The 21876-nt window shown below is 33.3% G+C and overlaps 2 protein-coding genes across 2 annotated transcripts; both read left to right on the top strand.

The window, feature by feature from the left end:
• Window positions 1-1064: 1064 nt before the first annotated feature.
• Window positions 1065-10750, top strand: LOC134697026 (uncharacterized). The gene is made up of 5 exons (XM_063559042.1): window positions 1065-1243; window positions 2942-3014; window positions 6778-7091; window positions 9895-9915; window positions 10547-10750. The coding sequence occupies exons 1-5, from the start codon at window positions 1183-1185 to the stop codon at window positions 10591-10593; spliced, it is 516 nt and encodes a 171-aa protein (XP_063415112.1). The 5' UTR covers window positions 1065-1182; the 3' UTR covers window positions 10594-10750.
• A 2284-nt stretch (window positions 10751-13034) lies between these two features.
• LOC134697022 (alpha-amylase-like) lies at window positions 13035-19773 on the top strand. Its single transcript, XM_063559036.1, has 7 exons — window positions 13035-13153; window positions 14954-15084; window positions 15612-15766; window positions 16221-17338; window positions 17921-18160; window positions 18722-18953; window positions 19511-19773. Exons 1-7 carry the CDS (start codon window positions 13114-13116, stop codon window positions 19746-19748), a joined length of 2154 nt encoding a protein of 717 aa, XP_063415106.1. The 5' UTR covers window positions 13035-13113; the 3' UTR covers window positions 19749-19773.
• The last annotated feature ends 2103 nt before the right edge of the window (window positions 19774-21876 follow it).

Here is a 21876-nt window from a genome sequence, read left to right as displayed (position 1 = left end):
CATTGAGTGTTATTTGCGTAACGTCCAGTGGCTAATATTTCAGGCTAGTTCAAGACAAAAAGAGCTAAACAAGCACATATTATAAAAATTCAAATGAGAAAAATAAAATTACTAAGTACATGAACGTGTATTAGGAGTGTTTCTTCTCAATAAGTGCATAATTGCATATTTTTCCAAAAACAAGTTATACATTGAAATCACAGTGTAAAATTATAAACATTGAGTTTCAAAATTGTTTTCATCTTGGTTTTTTTTCAAGAACGTTGAAATAGTTCGCTCATACAAAAACGAAAGAAAAACACGATGCTAACCCATGCTCCTTCAGCAATACATGTACATACTCCCAAAGATAAACCATCGGTGTTTCGTTTATATGTTGTAAATTCAGAAATTATTGCCAGGTTTTTATTAAATGCGAATATAGTGACAGGGTGCGTACGATTGTAATAATAAGAACTAGCATTCTGATATGAATTATGATGCATTGATTGTCCGAATTTTTTAAACAAGACAATTATCTTAAAAACAATTTTTTTGTCCGAACTTAAGAAACAAGAAAATTATCAAATTTCGAAGTGGATACAAATAATGTTCATTTTTCGAAATTTAAAGGACAAAATTCAGCCATTCTTTAAATGAGTGTAGCACATATAAAGCAATTATACATGTTCCATAAATCATACATCATCATGTACCATTTAGCACATTTTTTTTCTCTGAAAAACACTTAGACTAACGTGCATTGCTGGGAAACATAAAAAATATTACCGATTGGCGAAATGTTTATCAGAATTTATAAGTTCACTCAAAGGAAAATAACTACAAAAAGAGTAAAAAACAAAAATAGGTTTCAAGCAACAAAAGGTGAGAGTGTAGGTCCATAACGAGCAATCAAACGCATCTTATCTTATCATTGGAAGAAGTATCTAACCAAGTCATCAATCTTTAAACTGCTAGTATAATAATTGTAAAATATATTTCACATGACAATGTACGATATAACATGTAAATGCACTTCAATACTTGTGTAACTACGCAGGCATTTAAATGATATCATCTTACAATTCAATACACAATTTGTTTCAAATGCATACTGATAAACAACCGTTATTTACAAATATGGACACTCTTTACATTGAATGGAATTATGTACATAAATGACAAGATTATTTTTATATAAAAATGAGTACACGATATGGACTAAATGCTCTTAACCTAGCCGTTTTTCTTGGAATTTCTAGTGGTAAGTATTACCTACGTTTTGATATAATCTTTTTAATTAGGTCACCTTTTCAATTGATTAACACATTATACAGATTATATTTCATGTGTATTGCTGTGTGATGTTACTTGTGCATGAAATGACATGCCTCATTCGGAAATTTATTATCAGTAAATAAGGATTTAATTTAACACACTATGCAGGTCAAATCCTTACCCTTTACTTCACTAAACGTTAGGCAACGGAAGGTCGTTTGTAAATTTTCGCTGTTCTTTATTTGCAAGTCGAAATTGATGCCTTCAACAGGAATCCAAAAGTCATACACCTAGTATGTAAATTCCAGACATTCGGCTCCTATCACTTGTTATGCTTAAGCGGAATTCTAAATATGATGAGATTAGCTCTACACATAGGCATTCCATACTTAAAATAGTACGTTGAACGGGTGGGTGGTTGGAGATGTAGGACTTGTCGTTGAACATTCTGGCCACCACAGTCATTGCTGTTAGAAGAGATTGACAGAATACAATACTTTATACAGAATTCGAAACAGAAAAGATTGAAGTAAAAAGTGCAAAAGTGTTTTCTCGTCAACGCAGTATATTTTAGTATAGTCTTGTTTACGATCATAGATTTTACCCTCGTTGAGGCGTGAATACATGCCTCAACCCTTTACATTGGACACTGATTTTACAAGATCGAGTCAAATTATCATTAAATAACAGAAATATAATTTCGACATTTTAATGAAGTCTCGGCACCTCTTCTCCCGATTTTTCAACTGTAAATGCCATTTATTGTGTAGTTTATATGTACAATAAATTAAATCATCTCTGTAAATTATTTCTGCTCTGTTGATCCTGTTTGAGCATAACATGTTTATTGGTTGAATATTGTTTAAAATTCAGCGGCAAATATTACATGGATATTCAATTCAGAACTATAATTTGTAAACTAATTATAAAGATGAGAAGAAGTGGTATGATTGTGATAATGTCATATTACTACATAAATAAACCAATAAAGGTTATCATACGGCCATCAACAATGAGCAAAAACCATACCACATATCAAGTTTAAAAGGTCTTGAAAAGAAAAATGTAAAATAAAATGTAGATCAAACGAGAAAACTAATGCGCTAAGGTGAAAAGACAATCTACTTTACTTTTGCACGTACAAAGACGCTTTCTCACAAAAGAAAAAGACATTTCAAGACAAACATACTTCGCCTGAATGAGACACATTTGCTGACAAGTTGTTGTTCTTACCACACAATTATCCTTACATTCTGGGTACATTCAGGCTAAAACGACAAGTTTGTTTAATTTCTAACGAGGCACACGGTGTTCAAATGACAGCTGTTTCGACTTGAAATCGATTTAAAATCTATCTCAAGGCTGTAGTCCTGTAAGCATACTTAGCATTTTATTTAACATATCAAACTAGCACCAAGTACATGTAGTATATTAAATTTGCCATGCATTTAGTTTTTATGTTTGAATCCTTTTACGGTGCCTTTTATAGCTGACTATGCGGTTTTGGCTTTGGTCATTGTTGAAGGTCGTATTGTGACCTATAATTGTTAATTTCTGTATCATTTTGGTCTCATATGGAGAGTTATCTCATCGGAAATCATACCACATCTTCTTTTTTTTTATATTTTATGTTTATGTACATAAGCTCGAACTATTTAACGTTGGTCAATCATTTTTTTTTCAGAAGTAACTACCTCTCAATATTGTCGAGTATTTTGCGAATATGGCTGTTGTGGGAACAGTTGCTGTCCAGATCAGTAAGTGAACATGTATATAGATAATATCATGCATTTTTATAGGGTATTAGGTAAAAAAAAAAAACAATAACACATACATGTAGCTGAGAGGGTGATAGAACAGATTGTTACCCTGAGTGAACATTGCCAACTACGGCGAAGCCAAGGTTAACCATGCTTTTTTCTAGGGGTATCAATCTACTCTATCACCCTCTCAGCTATGTGTTCTTTAATTTATTATACTAAATGTCCTATCATTATTGTCATTTACCGATGAATGTTATTTAAAATTATTCCCTGTGACGTCTCGTAATAGCAACGTTCCGGGTATTAGAAAAACCAACAGATTGAAGTGAAGCAAGATGTTTTATATTTTTTTTATTTTGACAGTAAAATGATAAAATCTGAGCAAAAAAAGTAGAACTTAAGCATTGTTTTTTTTTTTAAATTACTTGTTAAATTATCAATTTTTGATTAGTTTGGAAGAGAGGGTGACATTCAAAAAAATTGTCTCCCACTCTGACAGCCATGGGATAGAGTAAATCATCACCCTCGTACAAGCCAATCAAAATATGACATTTTAAAGTGAAGCATAATTAAGGTTCATCATAAGGAATTGAAAGATATGGCCGTGTTTACACCTCAAAAATTACTATGAGTACAGACAAACTGGTACATCCAGGAAAGTTTTAAGGCATGGCAGGAACTAGATATATAAAAGTTATATGAAGTCTACGTTTCAGAAAATTAAAAACTTACCTGCATTTTGATGTGCATTTTTTTCCAGTCTGTAAAAGATAGCAAAATAAACAAACACCCGAGTTTCATTTGATACGGTCCACTCAGCTACACAGTTTAAACCTGTTAAATCACCTATTTTTTTACAGGTGTCTATTGTCCATCTATTGTCCATTTAAATCAATACTACTCACAACATTGATTATATGAGGGGAGCTTCTCAATCGTTTTCACTACTTAGTTAATTTTTGCACCTTCTGCAGGAACGAAAAAAAATGAATAGCAAAATCTAGAAAAGTTTATAATTTTCAGAAACATAAAATGCATTTAAGATTTATATATCTAGTTCCTGCCATCCCTTAAAACTGTTGCAGGTGTATAGGTTAGTCTGTACTCAGAGTAAAATTTGTAGTGTAAATACGGCCATTTTAGCCAAAAGGTTATGATGAACCTTAAGTATGTTATTCGCTGCTATATATAGATTTAGAACTCGAATATACAAAAATTTACCAACAACGTGGTTTATAAACTGCGGTGCATGTATTTTTATACGATTATTTTTCTCTTTTCTCATTTTCTCGTAATTATTGTATTCATAATTTTATTTTTATTTGACCATTAAAGCAATGAAAAATAGTCAAAAAACGAGAGTACTGATGGTAAGATCGGCGCGGGACGTTTGCGCTTTTTCATAGGACATTTGCGCTTTTTATTTTGGACACTTGCGCTTTTTAAAAATTTGGTTTTTATGACTATCCGCCCCTTTTATACGGGCTTGGGACCGGCATGTTTGACCTTCAGGAATTAAAATCCTATTGTTCTTTATATATGATTAAAAATCGTTTCATAGCACATTTCATAACACAATTGTATATGTTTTAAAATTTATTTACAGCTAAAAGTATACATTATAATAAATATAAAGAAATAAAAAAAGAAAAGTCATTACAGGTCAGTTTAGCTTGATAACTGAAGCCCAAGGAGTGAACAAATTAAGCTCTTGTTATCAGACTGACTGTTATTTCGTCCATATTTCAAATAATAATTAATTTTATCTTTCTCAGGTGTGTGTTCATCAATGTAACGAATCTTAATGTAATTAACTGACTGTTGTTCAAGGATTCTCTTCAAAAAGATAAAAATATAGCAGGATGAGTCGAGTAGAACTGTTCATTATAGTGGGCATGGAAGGATTTTGGACCATTTGTCGTACTAATGACAAATATAAGTTAAATTTATTAACGTAATGATTACTTCGCATTAAAATTACAGGTAGACGACTATAGATTAAAAGCGCGAATGTCCAGTCAAATAAATACAGGTGAATCAAAATTTAAAGCGCAAATGTCCATAGTATTTGAAGCACAAATGTCCATAGTATTTGAAGCGCAAATGTCCTATCGTTTTACAGGTAAAAAAGCGCAAACGTCCTGTGCCCGGTAAGATACACTTTAGTAACAACACATGCAATTGAGACCTCGAATGGGGGCGGGGTTGTTAAAAAGGTGATATATATGTCATTTTATGGAATATTTCTTTGTAAATACAATTTAAAAAAAGTCAAGTCGGTTATGTGATGTTTAAAATTGGAATATAGGGAGCCAAAATAATTATATTTTAAACAAAATCTTAACAGCAAGTGTTTTTAAAAAATAATTCAACATTGTCCAACAACTAAATATACACAAACAAAAATCAAGAAAAATTATATGGGTTTGTGCATTGACACCAACTGGTCTTATATTAATGTAACAAAAAAATGGCTTATCTTTGGGGGGAAAATTATGGTATTAACGTTCCCAGTTACAAAAAAAGAACCATCTTTTCTTTTTTAATTCAACGACTTGATTTTTTTTTGTGTTTTCTTTTTTTCTTCCCATTAATATTATTTTAAGTAATTTGCAGTATTGAAACCAAATGTTTGGAAATTGGAATCAAACAATTTATGTAGAACAAAATGTTCCCCGACAATAGAAGAATAGGCAGTGTCATAGAAACAAAGACAACGAAAGCCAAATGATCACCATGCTAGTAGGCTACTTGATTCGTTAGCTGAAGAACATCATGCCTTTAGAGAGGACATGGATGGGCTCCCTCATTTCTGTATTCTTCAATTTTCTATCTCTTTTTTTTTCTTTAAGTTCTGTATATTTTTTCCGTATTCTTTCCTCTTTGGTTATTCTCTCTCCTTTTTTTATTTGTTGTGTCCGTTTTCTGTAGATTTGGTCCAGTATTCTTTATCATGTAAAACCTCCCCATATCTTTTGAGGGTGCTTTATAAGTGTCCCTCTTCCCGACAGAGCTCACATGAACGTTAATCTTCAGCATTATTTAATATAATTCCTCTTTGTAGGCATATGTTTACAATGTTCTAATTTGTCTGTGTTGTGTACATTTGTACATGTATACATGTAACTACTCTAAGTTTACAGTTTAGAAAAACAATGTTACTAGATATAAGAAGATGTGGCATGAGTTCCAATCAGACAACTCTCCTTCCAAGTCATTTGTCAATGTAAACCATTGCAGGCCAAATAGTACGGTCTTCCACACGGAGCCTTGTTACAGCTGCCGTTTCGTATTTCGCTAAAGAACAAGCTTTGGTGTCAGTGTTATATATATCCAGGTCTTTAGATATCTACATTTCATTATAATGTTTGTTCACTTATTCATCAGTATAAAAAATAATTCTATACAAAATAATACCGTGTATTGCTACGAAAGGTTGGAATGAATGGTTAACTTCTACATAAAAAAGCGTAGGACCAATGAAGTAAAAAAATGTATTTTAAATTGATTTATTAGAAGCGTATTCAAGAAACCAACTTTTCTAAAACCAATTTGATTTAAGGTGGCCATTTTCTAAATTTTGTATAAGTCCCTAAGAAAAAAATCCGAAAAATACACATTTAGATATATAAGTGAAAATTTGAAAGTGTTATTAGCGATCCGGTTTTCTCCATTAGATGATGTATGATTGTATGATTCAATTCAAATTGAAATGTCTTTTAAATGATTATATTTATGCAACATTTTATCATTGTAGGCGTGCTATTGCTGTGGGGTCCATATTTGGTGGCCTGGCATTTATCTTCTTAATTGTTATGCTATGTATTATTTGCATGGGATATATAAAAAAGAAATCAAGGAAGGAAAGGATGCAAATATCTCACGCGGACCAGGAGGCACAGACAATCAACAAAGTAAATGATACAAGAACAATCAACATGGACAGTACCACGTGTACAGTAATTATCAATTTGAAGAATAGAAAGAAAGCCGTGGTAAAAGTGAATAGTGGTAGAATGTCAATAATAAAGGAAGATGATGTCGATGTTCAAACGAGGGCATTAAACAAACGTAAGTTTCATAATATTTATAGTTTTATCAACTAGCATAAAGTCCGCATACGGATTCTTGCTTTTCGCGCTGTGTTAAAGACCCATAGGCTGTTTATTTTTGTACTTTTTTGTCGGATTGTTGTCTCTTTGACACATTCCCCATACCCATACTCTATTTTATTTCCTTCGTTTTTTTTATATTCTTCAAGAAAACAAAATTCATTTTTATATATAGTTTGTATTTGAGGTTAGACATTTCGACAACAAAATCTGCACCATCATACAGAAACACAACTTTTAAAAAGTTAAAATTATAATACCAATGTCAGACCATACAAGTAGACTAATTAAGTTTTATTACAAACAAAATAATATGACTGAAAAGACAGCCAACTGGCATCAACTAAGACCTATTGGTGACCTTCTGCTGTTGTCTGTTCTATGGTCGGCTTGTTGTCTCTTTGACACTCTCCCCATTTCCATTCTCAATTTTATTGGATTGAGATCAGAGCAAATAACCCGTATAGTAAACATAAGTTAACTGAGGCAGGGCGGTTAAAAAGGTTGAATTTAATACAAAGAATGCATGTCCCCAGTAGGTTGTGACAAATAGACAGTAAAATGATCAATCACACCCAATCTTATTGAAAAACTACAGTATGTGTTTCCACAAGTACAATATGTACATACCCTTTGTGGCATTTTGTATTAATTAAGGAATAACTGTACATGTAATATTTGTTCTGTCTATGACTGAAAAGTACATAAAAAATGTGGTGCAAACTAAATAACCCGCGTAGCTGATCAATAACCCGCGCAGCTGATCAATAAGCCGTTGATGACGTATAGGTCACATGAAAAAATTATGTCTAAATGTATGAGCTGATAAACAAAACAAAGTCATCCAATCAGAAGACATGTCACATCCAAAATTAAATTATTTCCAGATATTGCGGATCAATTGGGACTTTTAAATCTCTCCTAATCTTGTCATGCTTAAAAGGTAACCATTAATGGAGCTTACCGGTGTTCTCATTCAATAAATCGATTTAGAAAACAAATCAAGTTACAAACACAAACTAATGGAATCGAAAGTAAACTGGAGAAACAATATTCCCTTACTACTGAATCGTTTATTCCCTCTACTATACGTGAATGGAATAAACTTGATCCAAAAATTCGCAGTGTCGACTCTATTTCTAAATTTAAGAAAGAATTAAAAAAACGATAGTCTAGTATGTAAAATTGAAACGTTTTATTTGTACGGCCCAAGGAAATTAAATATTATCTTAACGCAATTACGATGTTCCGCTTCATCCTTAAACAATGACCTAGTTAGAGCTAACATTATAAATGATCCTTCTTGTCATTGTGGGTCCGATATTGAGGATGTCTACCATTACTTTTTCGTTTGCCCAAAATACACATTATGTAGGAAAAACTTATTCGATAACCTTAACTGGCTATCAGAAAACTTTGTTTTAGATACAAAACTATTAATTTGCGGACACTTGGAACTTTCGAACGAACAAAATATTCAAATTTTCAAACATGTTCAGAATTACATATTAAAAAGGTCAAACAGATTTCTTATGCCTTGATAGAGCGTTATTATTGCTGTTCAGAATTACATATTAAACAGGTCAAACAGATTTCTTATGCCTTGATAGAGCGTTATTATTGCTGACACAGGACGTCATCGTTGTCATCAATCCACAAGTTATCGTCACAGAAGTATACGATTTTTCAAACTTTCTTTTTCCTTTTTTACTTTGTCTCCTCTTTGTTCACCTATGAAAGCTAGTATTATATTGTATAAACTGTTTGTCTTATATGCATAAAATTGAGAATGGAAATGGGGAATGTGTCAAAGAGACAACAACCCGACCAAAATAAAAAAACACAACAGCAGAAGGTCACCAACAGGTCTTCAATGTAGCGAGAAATTCCCGCACCCGGAGGCGTCCTTCAGCTGGCCCCTAAACAAATATATACTAGTTCAGTGATAATGAACGCCATACTAATTTCCAAATTGTACACAAGAAACTAAAATTTAAATAATACAAGACTAACAAAGGCCAGAGGCTCCTGACTTGGGACAGGCGCAAAAATGCGGCGGGGTTAAACATGTTTGTGAGATCTCAACCCTCCCCCTATACCTCTAACCAGTGTAGAAAAGTAAAAGCATAACAATACGCACATTAAAATTCAGTTCAAGAGAAGTCCGAGTCTGATGTCAGAAGATGTAACCAAAGAAAATAAACAAAATGACAATAATACATAAATAACAACAGACTACTAGCAGTTAACTGACATGCCAGCTCCAGACTTCAATTAAACTGACTGAAAGATTATGATTTCATCATATGAACATCAGGCACAATCCTTCCCGTAAGGGGTTTAGTATCATACCATCATAACATATATGAGAAGAACATAACCCGTGTCATGCCAACAACTGTTTTTAGAATAAATGTGTTTAGTTCCGACGCAAAGACCTTATCAGTGACTCAATATTAACGCCAAAATATGCAATCTTTAATGACTTGACAACAGTATCGTATTATACTATTATTGTAACTTTATATTGTATTATGGAGAATACTTCATAAGTATGATTTACTTGTGTCTAATCCATTTTGCTTTTAATTAATTCAGCAAATAAAATATGTTTAAACTATCAGTATTCATTGCATGTTTATTAATTGATTCACATGCAGCTTGAAACATAGGGTTTAAGAATCCTAATTAACTATTTTTTTTGTTAAATTAAAAAAGATTCAAAAAGCTTGAATTAACATTATATTTTATTATGATTTTAGCATTGACACCACAGCCATTACGTAAGTATACTTTTCCCAATTAGGGGTGGGGTGATATGCACAAGTTTTTTTTTAAGATATATAAAGCAACAGAATCGATATATCTATTTAACTAGAATGATGATTCTATTACATGCGCTGTAGTATTTCTATACTTAATTAATGTGAATATCTCTTTGGTTTCATATTAGAACGGATGTATAACTATAGGTGGAATGGAAAAGGGGGTGGGGGGGGGGGGGGGGTGAACGCATGACTTCCTCTATGTTTCACAATTTGTCGTACATCAGTACATTCACTGTGCTGATTTAACAAGATACATGTTCCATCAAAAAAATAACTGACATTTTAACGGCAAAAGATTTTTTTATCTCTTTCAACAAAAAAAAATGCTTTTATAGAACATATGTATTTAGTTTTATTTCAAAAGACCTTATTATATATATTAAAGTATCTTCACAGGCAATTAATTTACCTTATTGTTGATATACTTTTATTGGCCAAAAAAACTAAATAAATCATAAACAAATTATCGCTTTTATTGGATTTTTATATCCCTAAATCAATTTTAAAAATGTTTGTCCAACACAAATGTTCTACACTGTCACTATGTTATACATTGTAGAGTGAATCACATGTTATTTTTTTGCAGCTCCAGAATTATTGAAAAGTGCTGAGGCGGCGAGGAGAAAGGAATAAAGGACGGCAAAGTATTGCAAGACACTTTGGAAAAAGCTCATCCAAGAACTTTTACTCGTTTTGTTGATTTCATAAATCACAAACAACATAATTAGTTTTGAAAGATCGCTTCTCATATTTTTTTTTACTTTTTTTATGTCCATCCGACAAATATATAATTGGAATTCTCTAGTTTATACATGTAATGTCAAACAAAATTTTGCTGATTTACTCTTACTTTATCTTTTATAATTGTATCACATATCGTTTATATGGGCATTAATTTATTTGAAAATCTGAATCAAATCCTTGTTATTTTTTCATTGTTTTTCAAAAAAAAATAATGTTGGCAATGTTAAATTTAGGAAAAATCTAATGAGAAACATTTCCCGGCCAACAATTAAAAAAGGTAAACTTCTTTTTAATTTGGAAAAAATAAAGAATTTTCTGCAGAAAAAAAAATTATATGTCCATATTAACTTTTATAATAAAAACTAGCCGTTAAGTTACAATTGCATTATAATTTTTTTTATTAATTAGATGTTTCTAGCGAACCTCCTTATAACGTAAACATGCATAATGTTGTAAGCTGTCATTCGGTCATTCGCAAAAGGTTAAAAGGTTATAAACGAATTGACAGACTGTACATTGTATACAAGACTATAAGTATAACTTATATGACCCTTTGCCTTAATATGTATGTGAGCTCAGGTATCAGATATACATTTGTTAATTTGTATATACATGTTTATTGAATCCAGTGTGTATATACTTTTTATATAATTCTACATTTTGTGCTTATGTATTACATTGTACCTAGTGTATTATTAATGATTTTAAGTAAATTATTTAAAACTTTTCTTCATATCAACATAGTCTGCTGACTGTAAATAAATTTGGAAACTAAAAGTTTTTATTTGTAAAGTTGTAGACATATCTTACAATTGCTTCGAAAACTAGTCACGTCTGACACCAACATGCAAAGATAACGATCATCACTAGCTAAGAGGTTTGATTTCCCTGTTCCTGGTTTATTTGTACTGGCCAATGCTAGCTCTTTGTTATTTTTGTTGTAATCTTTAATGATTAGTGTGGTACAGACTAGTACCAAAGTAAGTAAGTCTAGTATGACCTTTATATGATATTCCAATAATATATTTTTGGAGTATTTTGAATTTTTTTTTTTTTGTAAACGGCTTGATTATGTTTTATGGTTGATTGGGACATTAATAAAATTGAGAAAGGAAATGGGGAATGTGTCAAAGCAACAACAACCCGACCATAGAGCAGACAACAGCCGAAGGCCACCAATGGGTATTCAATGTAGCGAGAAACTCCCGCACCCGTAGGTGTCCTTAAACTGGTCCCTTAAAAATTATGTATATTTAAGAACAGTGATGATGAACGTCATACTAAACTCCGAATTAAGTACTGACCTAATAAAGCATTTAAAATACTTATATAGACTGTTTTTCCATAACCGTCTTCTGATTTCGGATGGTATTTCAAACAGGTTACCTTTCTGTAGTAGGACATCCTTGTACTCGGTTAAGGGGGAGCAACCAATTAAAAATTGTTCAATCCAACATTTTCTACATTTGAAAATACCTGTACCAAGTCAGGAATATGACAGTTGTTGTCCATTAATTTTTTATGTGTTTTGTCATTTGATTTTGCCACGTTATTATGGACTATCCGATTTGATTTTCCTCTGAGTCCAGTATTTTTGTGATTTTACTTTTTTTAAATCGGTAAAATCAATCATATAATCTGTGTAATTTGATGGATACAAATGTAGTTTACTGTTTTCCGATGAGTTTGCATTTAAAGAAAATATCTTCCCAAATTGTACCGATTGAAAGCATGATTTTACTTCTCTTCTTTGATCTCCCCTCAGTTGGTATCATGCTGTCTTGAATTATACCACAGCGTGTGTAAACTTTCGGGCGGGGGGGGGGGGGACGTCTGTGGCAAAAGTCTGTAATATGAAAAAAGGCTATTCGTAAATGAATAGTTTTAAAAAGTTGGTTGACATATAACTTAACATGATTATTAAAAGATATTTATTTGTTTCTTATTTATTTACCACAAATGATTTCAGTCTTGTTGGCCATTTGTGATAGAGGTGTTGTTGAACATTTAGAATGATATATATTCTAATAACTTATAAGTTTTTAGCATTATCATTTTGCAATATGCAAAAATGCATCTTAGAATTTAGCACTTTGCTTCTTGGTTTTTTCTTTTGCCGTTTTGTTGCTGTCACATTGCCGTTAACTACATCTACATACTCCTGTCTATAACTGATTGAATGCCGATAACAGTTTCAATACACCTTGTGATCGTACTGTATATTATAAGACTACGTAATTTAAGACCATAAAAGCGACTATCATATACATGTATATACAGTACAGTATTATCTAGATCTATATTATTAAGTTGCAGACAGATAAGAAATCTATTTACTGTATTCAATTATTAACATTCACATTTCGTTCGTCTGCCATCGAGTGGCCACGTGCCAAAACATTCATTGTCATGTTGTTTGCAGGCATTGTTCTGACAGTTCTGCATCTTGGTATGTATACTATTTCATTGAAATAATAGACAATTCTTTAACTTGTCAGACATATAGTTATTATTCCAACTTGTGAGATTTTCTCATTGACATGAGTGTTGATTAAATCAAAAGATCAGATCAAAGTGTGTCATACAAACATGGTGGAATAATTGTAAATACGCAAATATTATTTACCATGAACTATACCTTGCGAAAAAAAACCCACAATTTGATGTTTCGGCATTCCCTTCGTAAATCGATCTAGTATTTGACTTTGACAAGCTTTAAGAACATGCACATGTTTTTCACCATAAACAAATATTTTCAAAAATGTCACACTTTTACACTGCACTTGAACGCCTCTTATTTCTACTCTGTATATAAATCAACTATAACAATTGTTTGTGTTGCTCAGTCTTTAAAATTAGGTTTTGTGTTATGTACTGTTGTCTGTTGCTCATTTTATCTGTTTGTCAGGATTTTTACTTGTGAGTTTTAACACAACCAATCTCCGGCGCAGATATCACAGACCGTTCCGTTCAATACTTTGTAATACTACACTCAATATTAAGTGTAGTATTGCGGAGCATGTATGGAACGGATATTAACTCTGCGCCGGAGATTGAGTTGTAACATCCCTTTGGTATCGGACATTTTTTATTCGTCATGCCTATCTGAGTAAAAACACTTTTACTCATATTGTGTTATGGCCTAAATGATAAAACTGTTAACAAAACCAAACGAGAAAACTAACGACCTAATTTATGTACAAAAAAATGGGAACCAAAAACAAAAATGTAACACAGCAACAAACGGAAACCACTGAGTTATAGGCTCATGATTTTGGATAGGTACTTAAATAAATAATGTGGTGGGGTTTAACATATTAGCGGGATCCAAACCCTCCCCTAAGGAACGAACCGTATAAAAATCAGTTGCATACACATAAAAATACATCTAGCGAAAACACCGAGTAGACGTGGGAGGGTACTTGTACATCCCAACAGCAAGGGGAAACTAAGTACAGATCTGAATGTACTCGCAGTTACAATTAACAGCTAGTTCAAAGCCAATAACAACTAATATTAAAAACAATCATACATTTGTAAGACTATTGTTTAGACTTATGGACATACTTAAGTGATGGTTAGGAAATTTTGTCAGATATTCGGCTTCCTTGATTTTTTTCCTCTGTTACAGGATCTAATGTTTTGCTCTATAACAGTCATAACACCTTTTTTAAATTTCATATAACACTGAAACAGCTCATCAAATACAAACAGATGCGGTATGATTGTCAATGAGACAACTATCTACAAGATGCCGAATAAAATAACTTTTAGTCACCGTACGGCCTTCAACAATGAGCAAAGTCCATACCGCATTGTAATCTTAACAAGATCATTTATCAAATTGTAAGCAGATTCTATTTTTCTTTCCTACAATTTTAGACCCAAATTACACCAAATTAATGCAAATAAAAGGTAAAAGTTCCCGCTAATTTCAAAAGTGAAATATCTCGAAAAGAAGCTCCATTACTTATCAATGTTTTAGCTTATTTTTTGTTCTTCAAATCATGTTCTTCAATAACATCGCATATCCCTAATATTGTTAAGATGATAGAATTAAGTATCTGTAAAAAAACAAACATTTGTCTATTGTTTTAACCCGTATCTATTTGTACCGCCGTCTTCTGTAGATCTCTTTTAACATTGTTTTCCTGAGTTTTTTCGGTTTCTGATTTAACATTGAGTTACATTTACAAAATTATACCCTTTACATGATTTTATATCTGCATTCATCTCATTTACTTTTCAGTGCTTGCTGATTATACAGATCCTCACTGTAGTGGAAAACAAGCGATTGTCCACTTATTTGAGTGGAAATTTTCTGACATTGCTAATGAATGTGAACGGTATCTAGGAAAGAAAGGATTTTGTGGTGTGCAGGTACATGTATATGTAACATATAGACAGACTCCTTGGCGGATCCAGTAATTTTCATTAAGGGTAGGAGTACTGCCGAAGATAGGGCCAACTTTATTCATGGGGGGGGGGGGGGGGGGCAAATTGCTCATCACATAAAACAGAAGATGTGGTATGAATGCTTATGTGATAACTGTCCACAAGAGACCAAAATGACACAGAAATTAAAACCTATAGTCACTGTACTGCCTTTAACAATGAGCAAAACCAATACCGCATCGTCAAACGAAAAAACTAACAGCCTCACTTATATAAAAAATATTAACGAAAAACATAAATGTAACACATTAACAAATGACATGTACAAGCACTGATTTACATGCCTTTTTTTTAAACTCAAAACTCTTGTCTGCCTTGCCAGCCATATCATTCAAATGGTAATTTTTTTATCTAGGGCTTTATTATAATATACTAGTATATATGCTTTGCACAATGTCTGGATATTCTATACATTTGTAAACTCTGAGAACTAAATTCATAATATATTTCAGACATCGCCTGTAAATGAGTATACCGTAATAACAAAGGAGTACATAAGACCATGGTGGGAACGTTACCAGCCAGTCAGCTACAAGATAGCATCGCGAAGTGGAAACGAGGCTGAATTTAAAGATATGGTTGATAGATGTAAAAATGTAGGTGTAAGGTATGCAAAATAGAATTTTATTACATACATGCAGGTCATTGCTTTAATTTTTTTTTATATTTCAAGCTATAACTGACTATTACATTTTGAAAAAAAGTACTATAACAAATCCGTTCAGGCTTTTTGTTAACATATTTTATAGAGTTTATTAACATAGTTGTGTTATTGTCAATGTTATCCCTTCTTGTTGTTTTATTTTGTTAAGGTTGCCTAATTTCAGTGAAAATCCTTTATAATTCTTTGAAAATATGTACATGTACACGATGTACAAGATTGTGACAATCAGATTGTAATGGAAAATTCCGTCAAAGGTTCAAACTTAACATTAATATCAAACAAAATAAAACAACGGTAAGCAATAGTCTTGAATAAAAAGCAACGAAAAATAAATCTGTCACATGTACAGAGTCATATTTAAAATATTCTCTAAAAAATGTTCATTATGCACTTCCAGGATATACGTCGATGTTGTAATAAACCACATGGCTGGGCTAGGTAGAACGGGGAAGGGAACAGGCGGATCGTCATTTGATTCAAGCAACTACGACTTCCCAGGTGTCCCATTTTCCCGCCAACATTTTAATGATAAAGATAAATGTCCATCTCATGATGGCATGGTTAACAACTACGGAGATCCTAACAATGTCCGGAATTGTTTTCTTGTTGGATTGACTGACCTTGACCAGAAACAGGAATACGTACGTAATAAGATAGCAGGCTTCTTCAATCATCTTATTGACCTCGGGGTAGCTGGTTTTAGAGTAGACGCAGCTAAACACATGTGGCCTGGAGATATTTTAGCTATTCAGAAACTTACTAAAAATCTTCCTGAAGGAGGAACGCCATTCTTCTATCATGAGGTCATTGACCAAAACGACGGCGCAATCAAGGTTAATGAATATTATCAAAACGGTCTTGTCACAGAGTTCAGATTTTGTCAGAAAATTGCACAAGGAGCCCGTAACTTTGGAGAATTAGGCGGAGTCTACGATCCAGGATGGGGCATGGCTGATTCTGACCACGCCTTCGTTTTTGTTGACAACCACGACAACCAAAGAGGTCATGGAGGCGGTGGAAATAGAGTCACGCATAAAACCCCACGTGATTATAAAATAGCGGTTGCTTTTATGTTAGCCAATGACTATGGGTTTCCTCGAATAATGAGTAGCTACTACTTTGGTGACGATTCTTCACAAGGACCACCTCATAACTCTGATTATAGCATTAAAGATGTCACAATTGAAAATAACGGTTTGTGTGGGAATGGTTGGGTATGTGAACACCGATGGAACCCGATTGGAAACATGGTTGCCTTCCGAAATGCTGTTGCCGGAACAACGAAAGTGCACTGGAAAGACCAAAATGATCAAGTTTCTTTTGCCAGAGGAAACAAGGGGTTTTTCGCTATGGCCAAACAGGGACATATGGATGAGACTTTACAAACAGGACTTCCAGCTGGAGAATATTGCGATCTTATAACTGATTGCAAGAAGAAGGTAACAGTCGACGGAAGCGGAAATGCCCATATTGTTATTGACAACAGCGAGGAGCCAATACTTGCGTTTATCGTTGGTATGATTAATGACTAGTAATTTAAAGTCTGGATATGACTTGCCATTAATATGACGAAGAAAAACATAGTAATGGAACAATTATACTGACATTTCTGTCCTACAATATGAGCAAGACACATCTGTATTTTGTTAAAGTCAATAATAATAATTCTAAAATTTAAGAAAAAATCTTTGTTTTAAACTGCCAAAAAGAGGAGTCTCACATAGACTAGTACGAAACAGAGCAAAGTCATAAAAAGCATCTTGTAAAAAAAAATTAAAAAAAATCAAATGTGGCCGAAAATTTAACTAGGGATGATCGAATAATAACATACATGCCAAAGTTACGCTATATGTAAGTAAAAGATAAAAAAGTAAGTAGGCGCAATAGAGATAAACACAAGTATTTGAATAGTAACATTACATTTTTAATTAAGGTAAATTAATCAGAATCTATCAACAAATCTGTATATATATAGGCGGAGATAATACTCAACCATTTGGGTAAAATATGACAAATTTAGCTATTTTTGTATAACTGTAACATATGAAACGTAATACTAGTGTATTGGTAGGTATAAGCGTCAATATATTTTGACAGGTGGACCATCTACTCCATCAAACACAGGTGTTCATTCTGGTACATCAATTACTAACAGTTCTGGTACCGGAAGCGGCACTGGTAGTGGCACTGGTAGCGGGGGCGGGAGTGGAATAGTTTCCCCAACAAATGGACCAGTTCCGAAAGGATTTCATAGAACCATAATTCTTTTCGAGGGACGAACAGCTCCTGGACAGGATTTGTTTATAAGAGGTGGAATAGACGAGGGTCACAGGCAAGGTGAGTCAGATATAGATATAAGAAGATGTGCTATGAGTGTCAATGAGACAACTCTCCACCCATGCAAGTCACAATTTGTTAAAGTAAACCATTATAGGTCAAATGAAATTAAGAATGCAAATAGCGAATATGTAAAAAAGACAACAACCCGACCAAAGAGCAGACAACATCGGTACAGTCAGAATGGTCTTCAATACAGAGCATTGGATCACATGGAATAGTTAGCTGTAAAGAGCCCCAAAATATGACTATTGTTAAACTATTCAAACTCAGTACCCATCGGTTTAAATTAAATCAATATATATATTGCTCTAAAGCCATGACACAGGACTGACCTCTGTCGCTGAAATTACACATGGTTGGTTGTCTGTTTAAATGAATTTTACGTGTAAATAACATCAGAAGTGATACAGTGGTTCTTTGTTTGGCTTATTGAAACTGATATTTAATACCATCCTATTCGTTTCACGAACATATAAAGAAGAACGAAACATACGAATTTAAATTCATTTATTATTGAAGTCTAACAGTATCTCTCGCAATTTTTTTGTTTTTTTTTAGGATGCCAACATACAGCTGCGTCTAGCGCATGCGCAATACCAATAAAAAGTCATGATTTGGGATCGAGCGATCACTTTGCCAAATACAATGCCTGGAGACAAGGGGATTCCTACTTAGACTGGTACGGAGCAGAACCAGGACAAGGAGACTATCACGGTCAAACTCCACAAGGAACACCGTCTGTTTGGACTACAAACCAACCCGGAAAACCCGGATACAATGAACTCAACACGTAATTATAAACTAGTCTGCATCTTTCAAATGCGCTTCATTCGATCGATTGATAGCTATTAATTTAAAGTCCAATGGAAAATATTTCTTAATAATGACCTTTTTACAATGTTTGTCATTGAGTAACCATTTTTTTTAAACTTTTATAAATTCAAATTATTTAAAGCATACTCGTACGATATTGTACGATTTCTATAGGAAGAATTCTATATTCTTTCTGCTAAAGACCGATGGAAAACAATTGTTTGTTTGGGTAAATAACACGTTATAGGCTTTAATATGTTTAAACCACCTGTGTAACTTAGAGCCTTTGAATATAGTTATTAAGATGCAGGCTTGAAACAAAGGTACCAGTGCTACCAGAAAGATTTGTCCCTAAACCAAGATATACCTTCTGAAACTAACGTCGTACGACATATATATATTTGAAGTTGAGGACCATCTCTGGGTGCGGGATTTTCCCGATGCGTTGAAGACCCTTTCGCTTTTGTCTGCTCTTTGAACGGATTGTTGTGTCTTTGAAATAATTTTCATTCACAATTTATATTTATTTTATAGATACGGAGAACATTTCTGGTTAGTAGATATTGAAATGGACTGCGACAAAACTGAAAATGGATGGTTTGAGGTCAAAGCCGTCATCAATAGTAACTGGGAGAGCAATGTTCCTGGAAACTCGTGTCACTATGGTAACGTTCCATATAGAAGCCAGAATCACTGGGCAAGATGTGGAATGAAAAACGTACTTCATTTTAGTGCAGTCAACTGTGAAATATCTGAAATACCAACAAGTTAATGAACACAATAAACTTTAAATTATATTTTCCGCTTTATGCTATCTTGAAAACCAAGAAAATCAAACTAGGCTTATTGAATCTAGGACAGGTCTCGGGTATCAACAGTTTTTAGTAAAATGAGGAGATGTGATATGAATACTAATGAGACATCTATCAACCAGAGTAAGCATTGAGTTGTAGAACGCAATTAGATGCTACCATATGGCCTTCAACAATGGTCAAAGCTAATACCGAGTAGTGGCTATAATTGTGAAAAACAAAATAAAGGCTTAATTTGTAACAGAATAATTTACGAAAAACAAATATAGCAGACATGACTCATTCAACCACTGAATAACAAATATACAGACTCCTAACTTGGCAGAAGCATATATATATAATGAAGGCAGGTTAAAACTGTTTGTGATTGCTGAATCCTCTCATACTTTTGACAATACATAAGATAAGAACAAAGCTTTATTTAAGATCACCTCAATTTTGGACAAACAAGTGTACTAGTAATAATTCACATGTTGTGTATCTTACTGGAACTTAGATATAATGAATCAATCAAAGAGGGTCTGAATGGGGGTTACAGAATTAGGAATAATGAACGAAAAAGGCAAAAATAAGGAAAAAATAAGAAAAAAATGAAGTGCGTAATTATAAAGAATAAAGAGCAATGGGCAAAATGAATAGAGAAAAGAGAAAATGGTAAAACAAAATAAAGAAGACACAAATGATGCAACTCAATCTTGAGTGGCATTTAGGAAAAAAAGGACTAGCTACGCTAAAAATTAACAACACATATCACAGGTGGTCTAAAACAGGTGATTAGTTCAGGCATATTCAGGTCCTTCTACACTTGAGACACATTTCCTTTTAAAATCGCCGACTAATTAATTAATTAAAAATGCAATTGGCGTACCGCGTTCAAACCCCAGCTGGGCCAGACCAAAGACTTTAAAATTGGTATGTGCTGCCTGCTTCATAGCTAAATATACCTGTATGCACTCTATATCTTTTGATAAAGTTGATGACGCTAAACTATATTTAGATGTTACTAACGATGTCATATCGAAATCGCGGGGACACTATGCAATCTAGACACATCAAATGTCATGACACATGTGCATTTAACAAAACAGTTCCGAATCAAATATCATTACAAAATCAAAGCACACAACAACACGGTAATAAGTCTTAAAACCGGAAGTAATTTATAAAAAGTGCTCTGGTAGGGCAAACTTGTCCTGTGTACATGTACTAGCCACAGTATAATGCTGGTTTGTCATTGGTCAGACGCAGTGATAAGTCAAAATATAAAGGGTTACAATTGTGTCAAACAACATAAAACTCGCGCCAAAGTATGAGTAGAAACAAATGGTAGTGTAAATGTGACAGCAGCATGGCAACAAAGCATTTAAGCAGTGGAACATGAAAAATCCTTTTTTCATAATAACAGGAAATCAGTTGCACATGAAGGATTAAACTGTCATATTTCTTCTAAAAATAGACCGTGGTCAAGTTTAATGAATTAAATTAATAATGGAAATGGGGAATGTGTCAAAGAGACGGCAACCCGATGAAAGAGCAGAAACTAGCCAAAGTCTACCAACGGGTCTTCATCGCAGAGAAATATCCGCAACCGGAGGCGTGCTTCAGCTGGCCCCTATAGTTTGGTTTGACGTCCTTACCACTGAACTTATACAAATTTTTGCCAAGAAGCCAGCTGCTGCACGCTTCCGAGTGCGGAATTTTCTTGCAGTGTTGAAGACCCGTTGATGGCCTTCGGTAGTTTTCTGATCTTTGGCCTGGTTGTGTCTCTTTGACACATTCCGGATTTCCAATCTAAATCTTACATACACGAGAGTATTCGTAGTTATTGAGAACTAAAACTACGCCAATGACAACTTATAACCAAATCATGTACCTATGTCTAAGTAAACTATCAATCAGAGCTTTTTGAATATATCAAAAACGTTTACTTTATACCAATAACTTTTTTGAGATGACGCGGCATATGACGCATCATTAATCTATCAATGGAAAGCCTTTCCTTTTTGCTTGTAAATATGCAAAAGAAGATGTTGTATGATTGCTTTTTGCATCTGAAAATGAATAACAAATCGTTTTTACACTTAAAAA

Source organism: Mytilus trossulus, chromosome 14 (assembly GCF_036588685.1).
Source record: "Mytilus trossulus isolate FHL-02 chromosome 14, PNRI_Mtr1.1.1.hap1, whole genome shotgun sequence".
Taxonomy (NCBI): domain Eukaryota; kingdom Metazoa; phylum Mollusca; class Bivalvia; order Mytilida; family Mytilidae; genus Mytilus; species Mytilus trossulus.
Note: the sequence above shows the minus strand (reverse complement) of the source record. Positions and strands in the feature narration are given on the sequence as shown.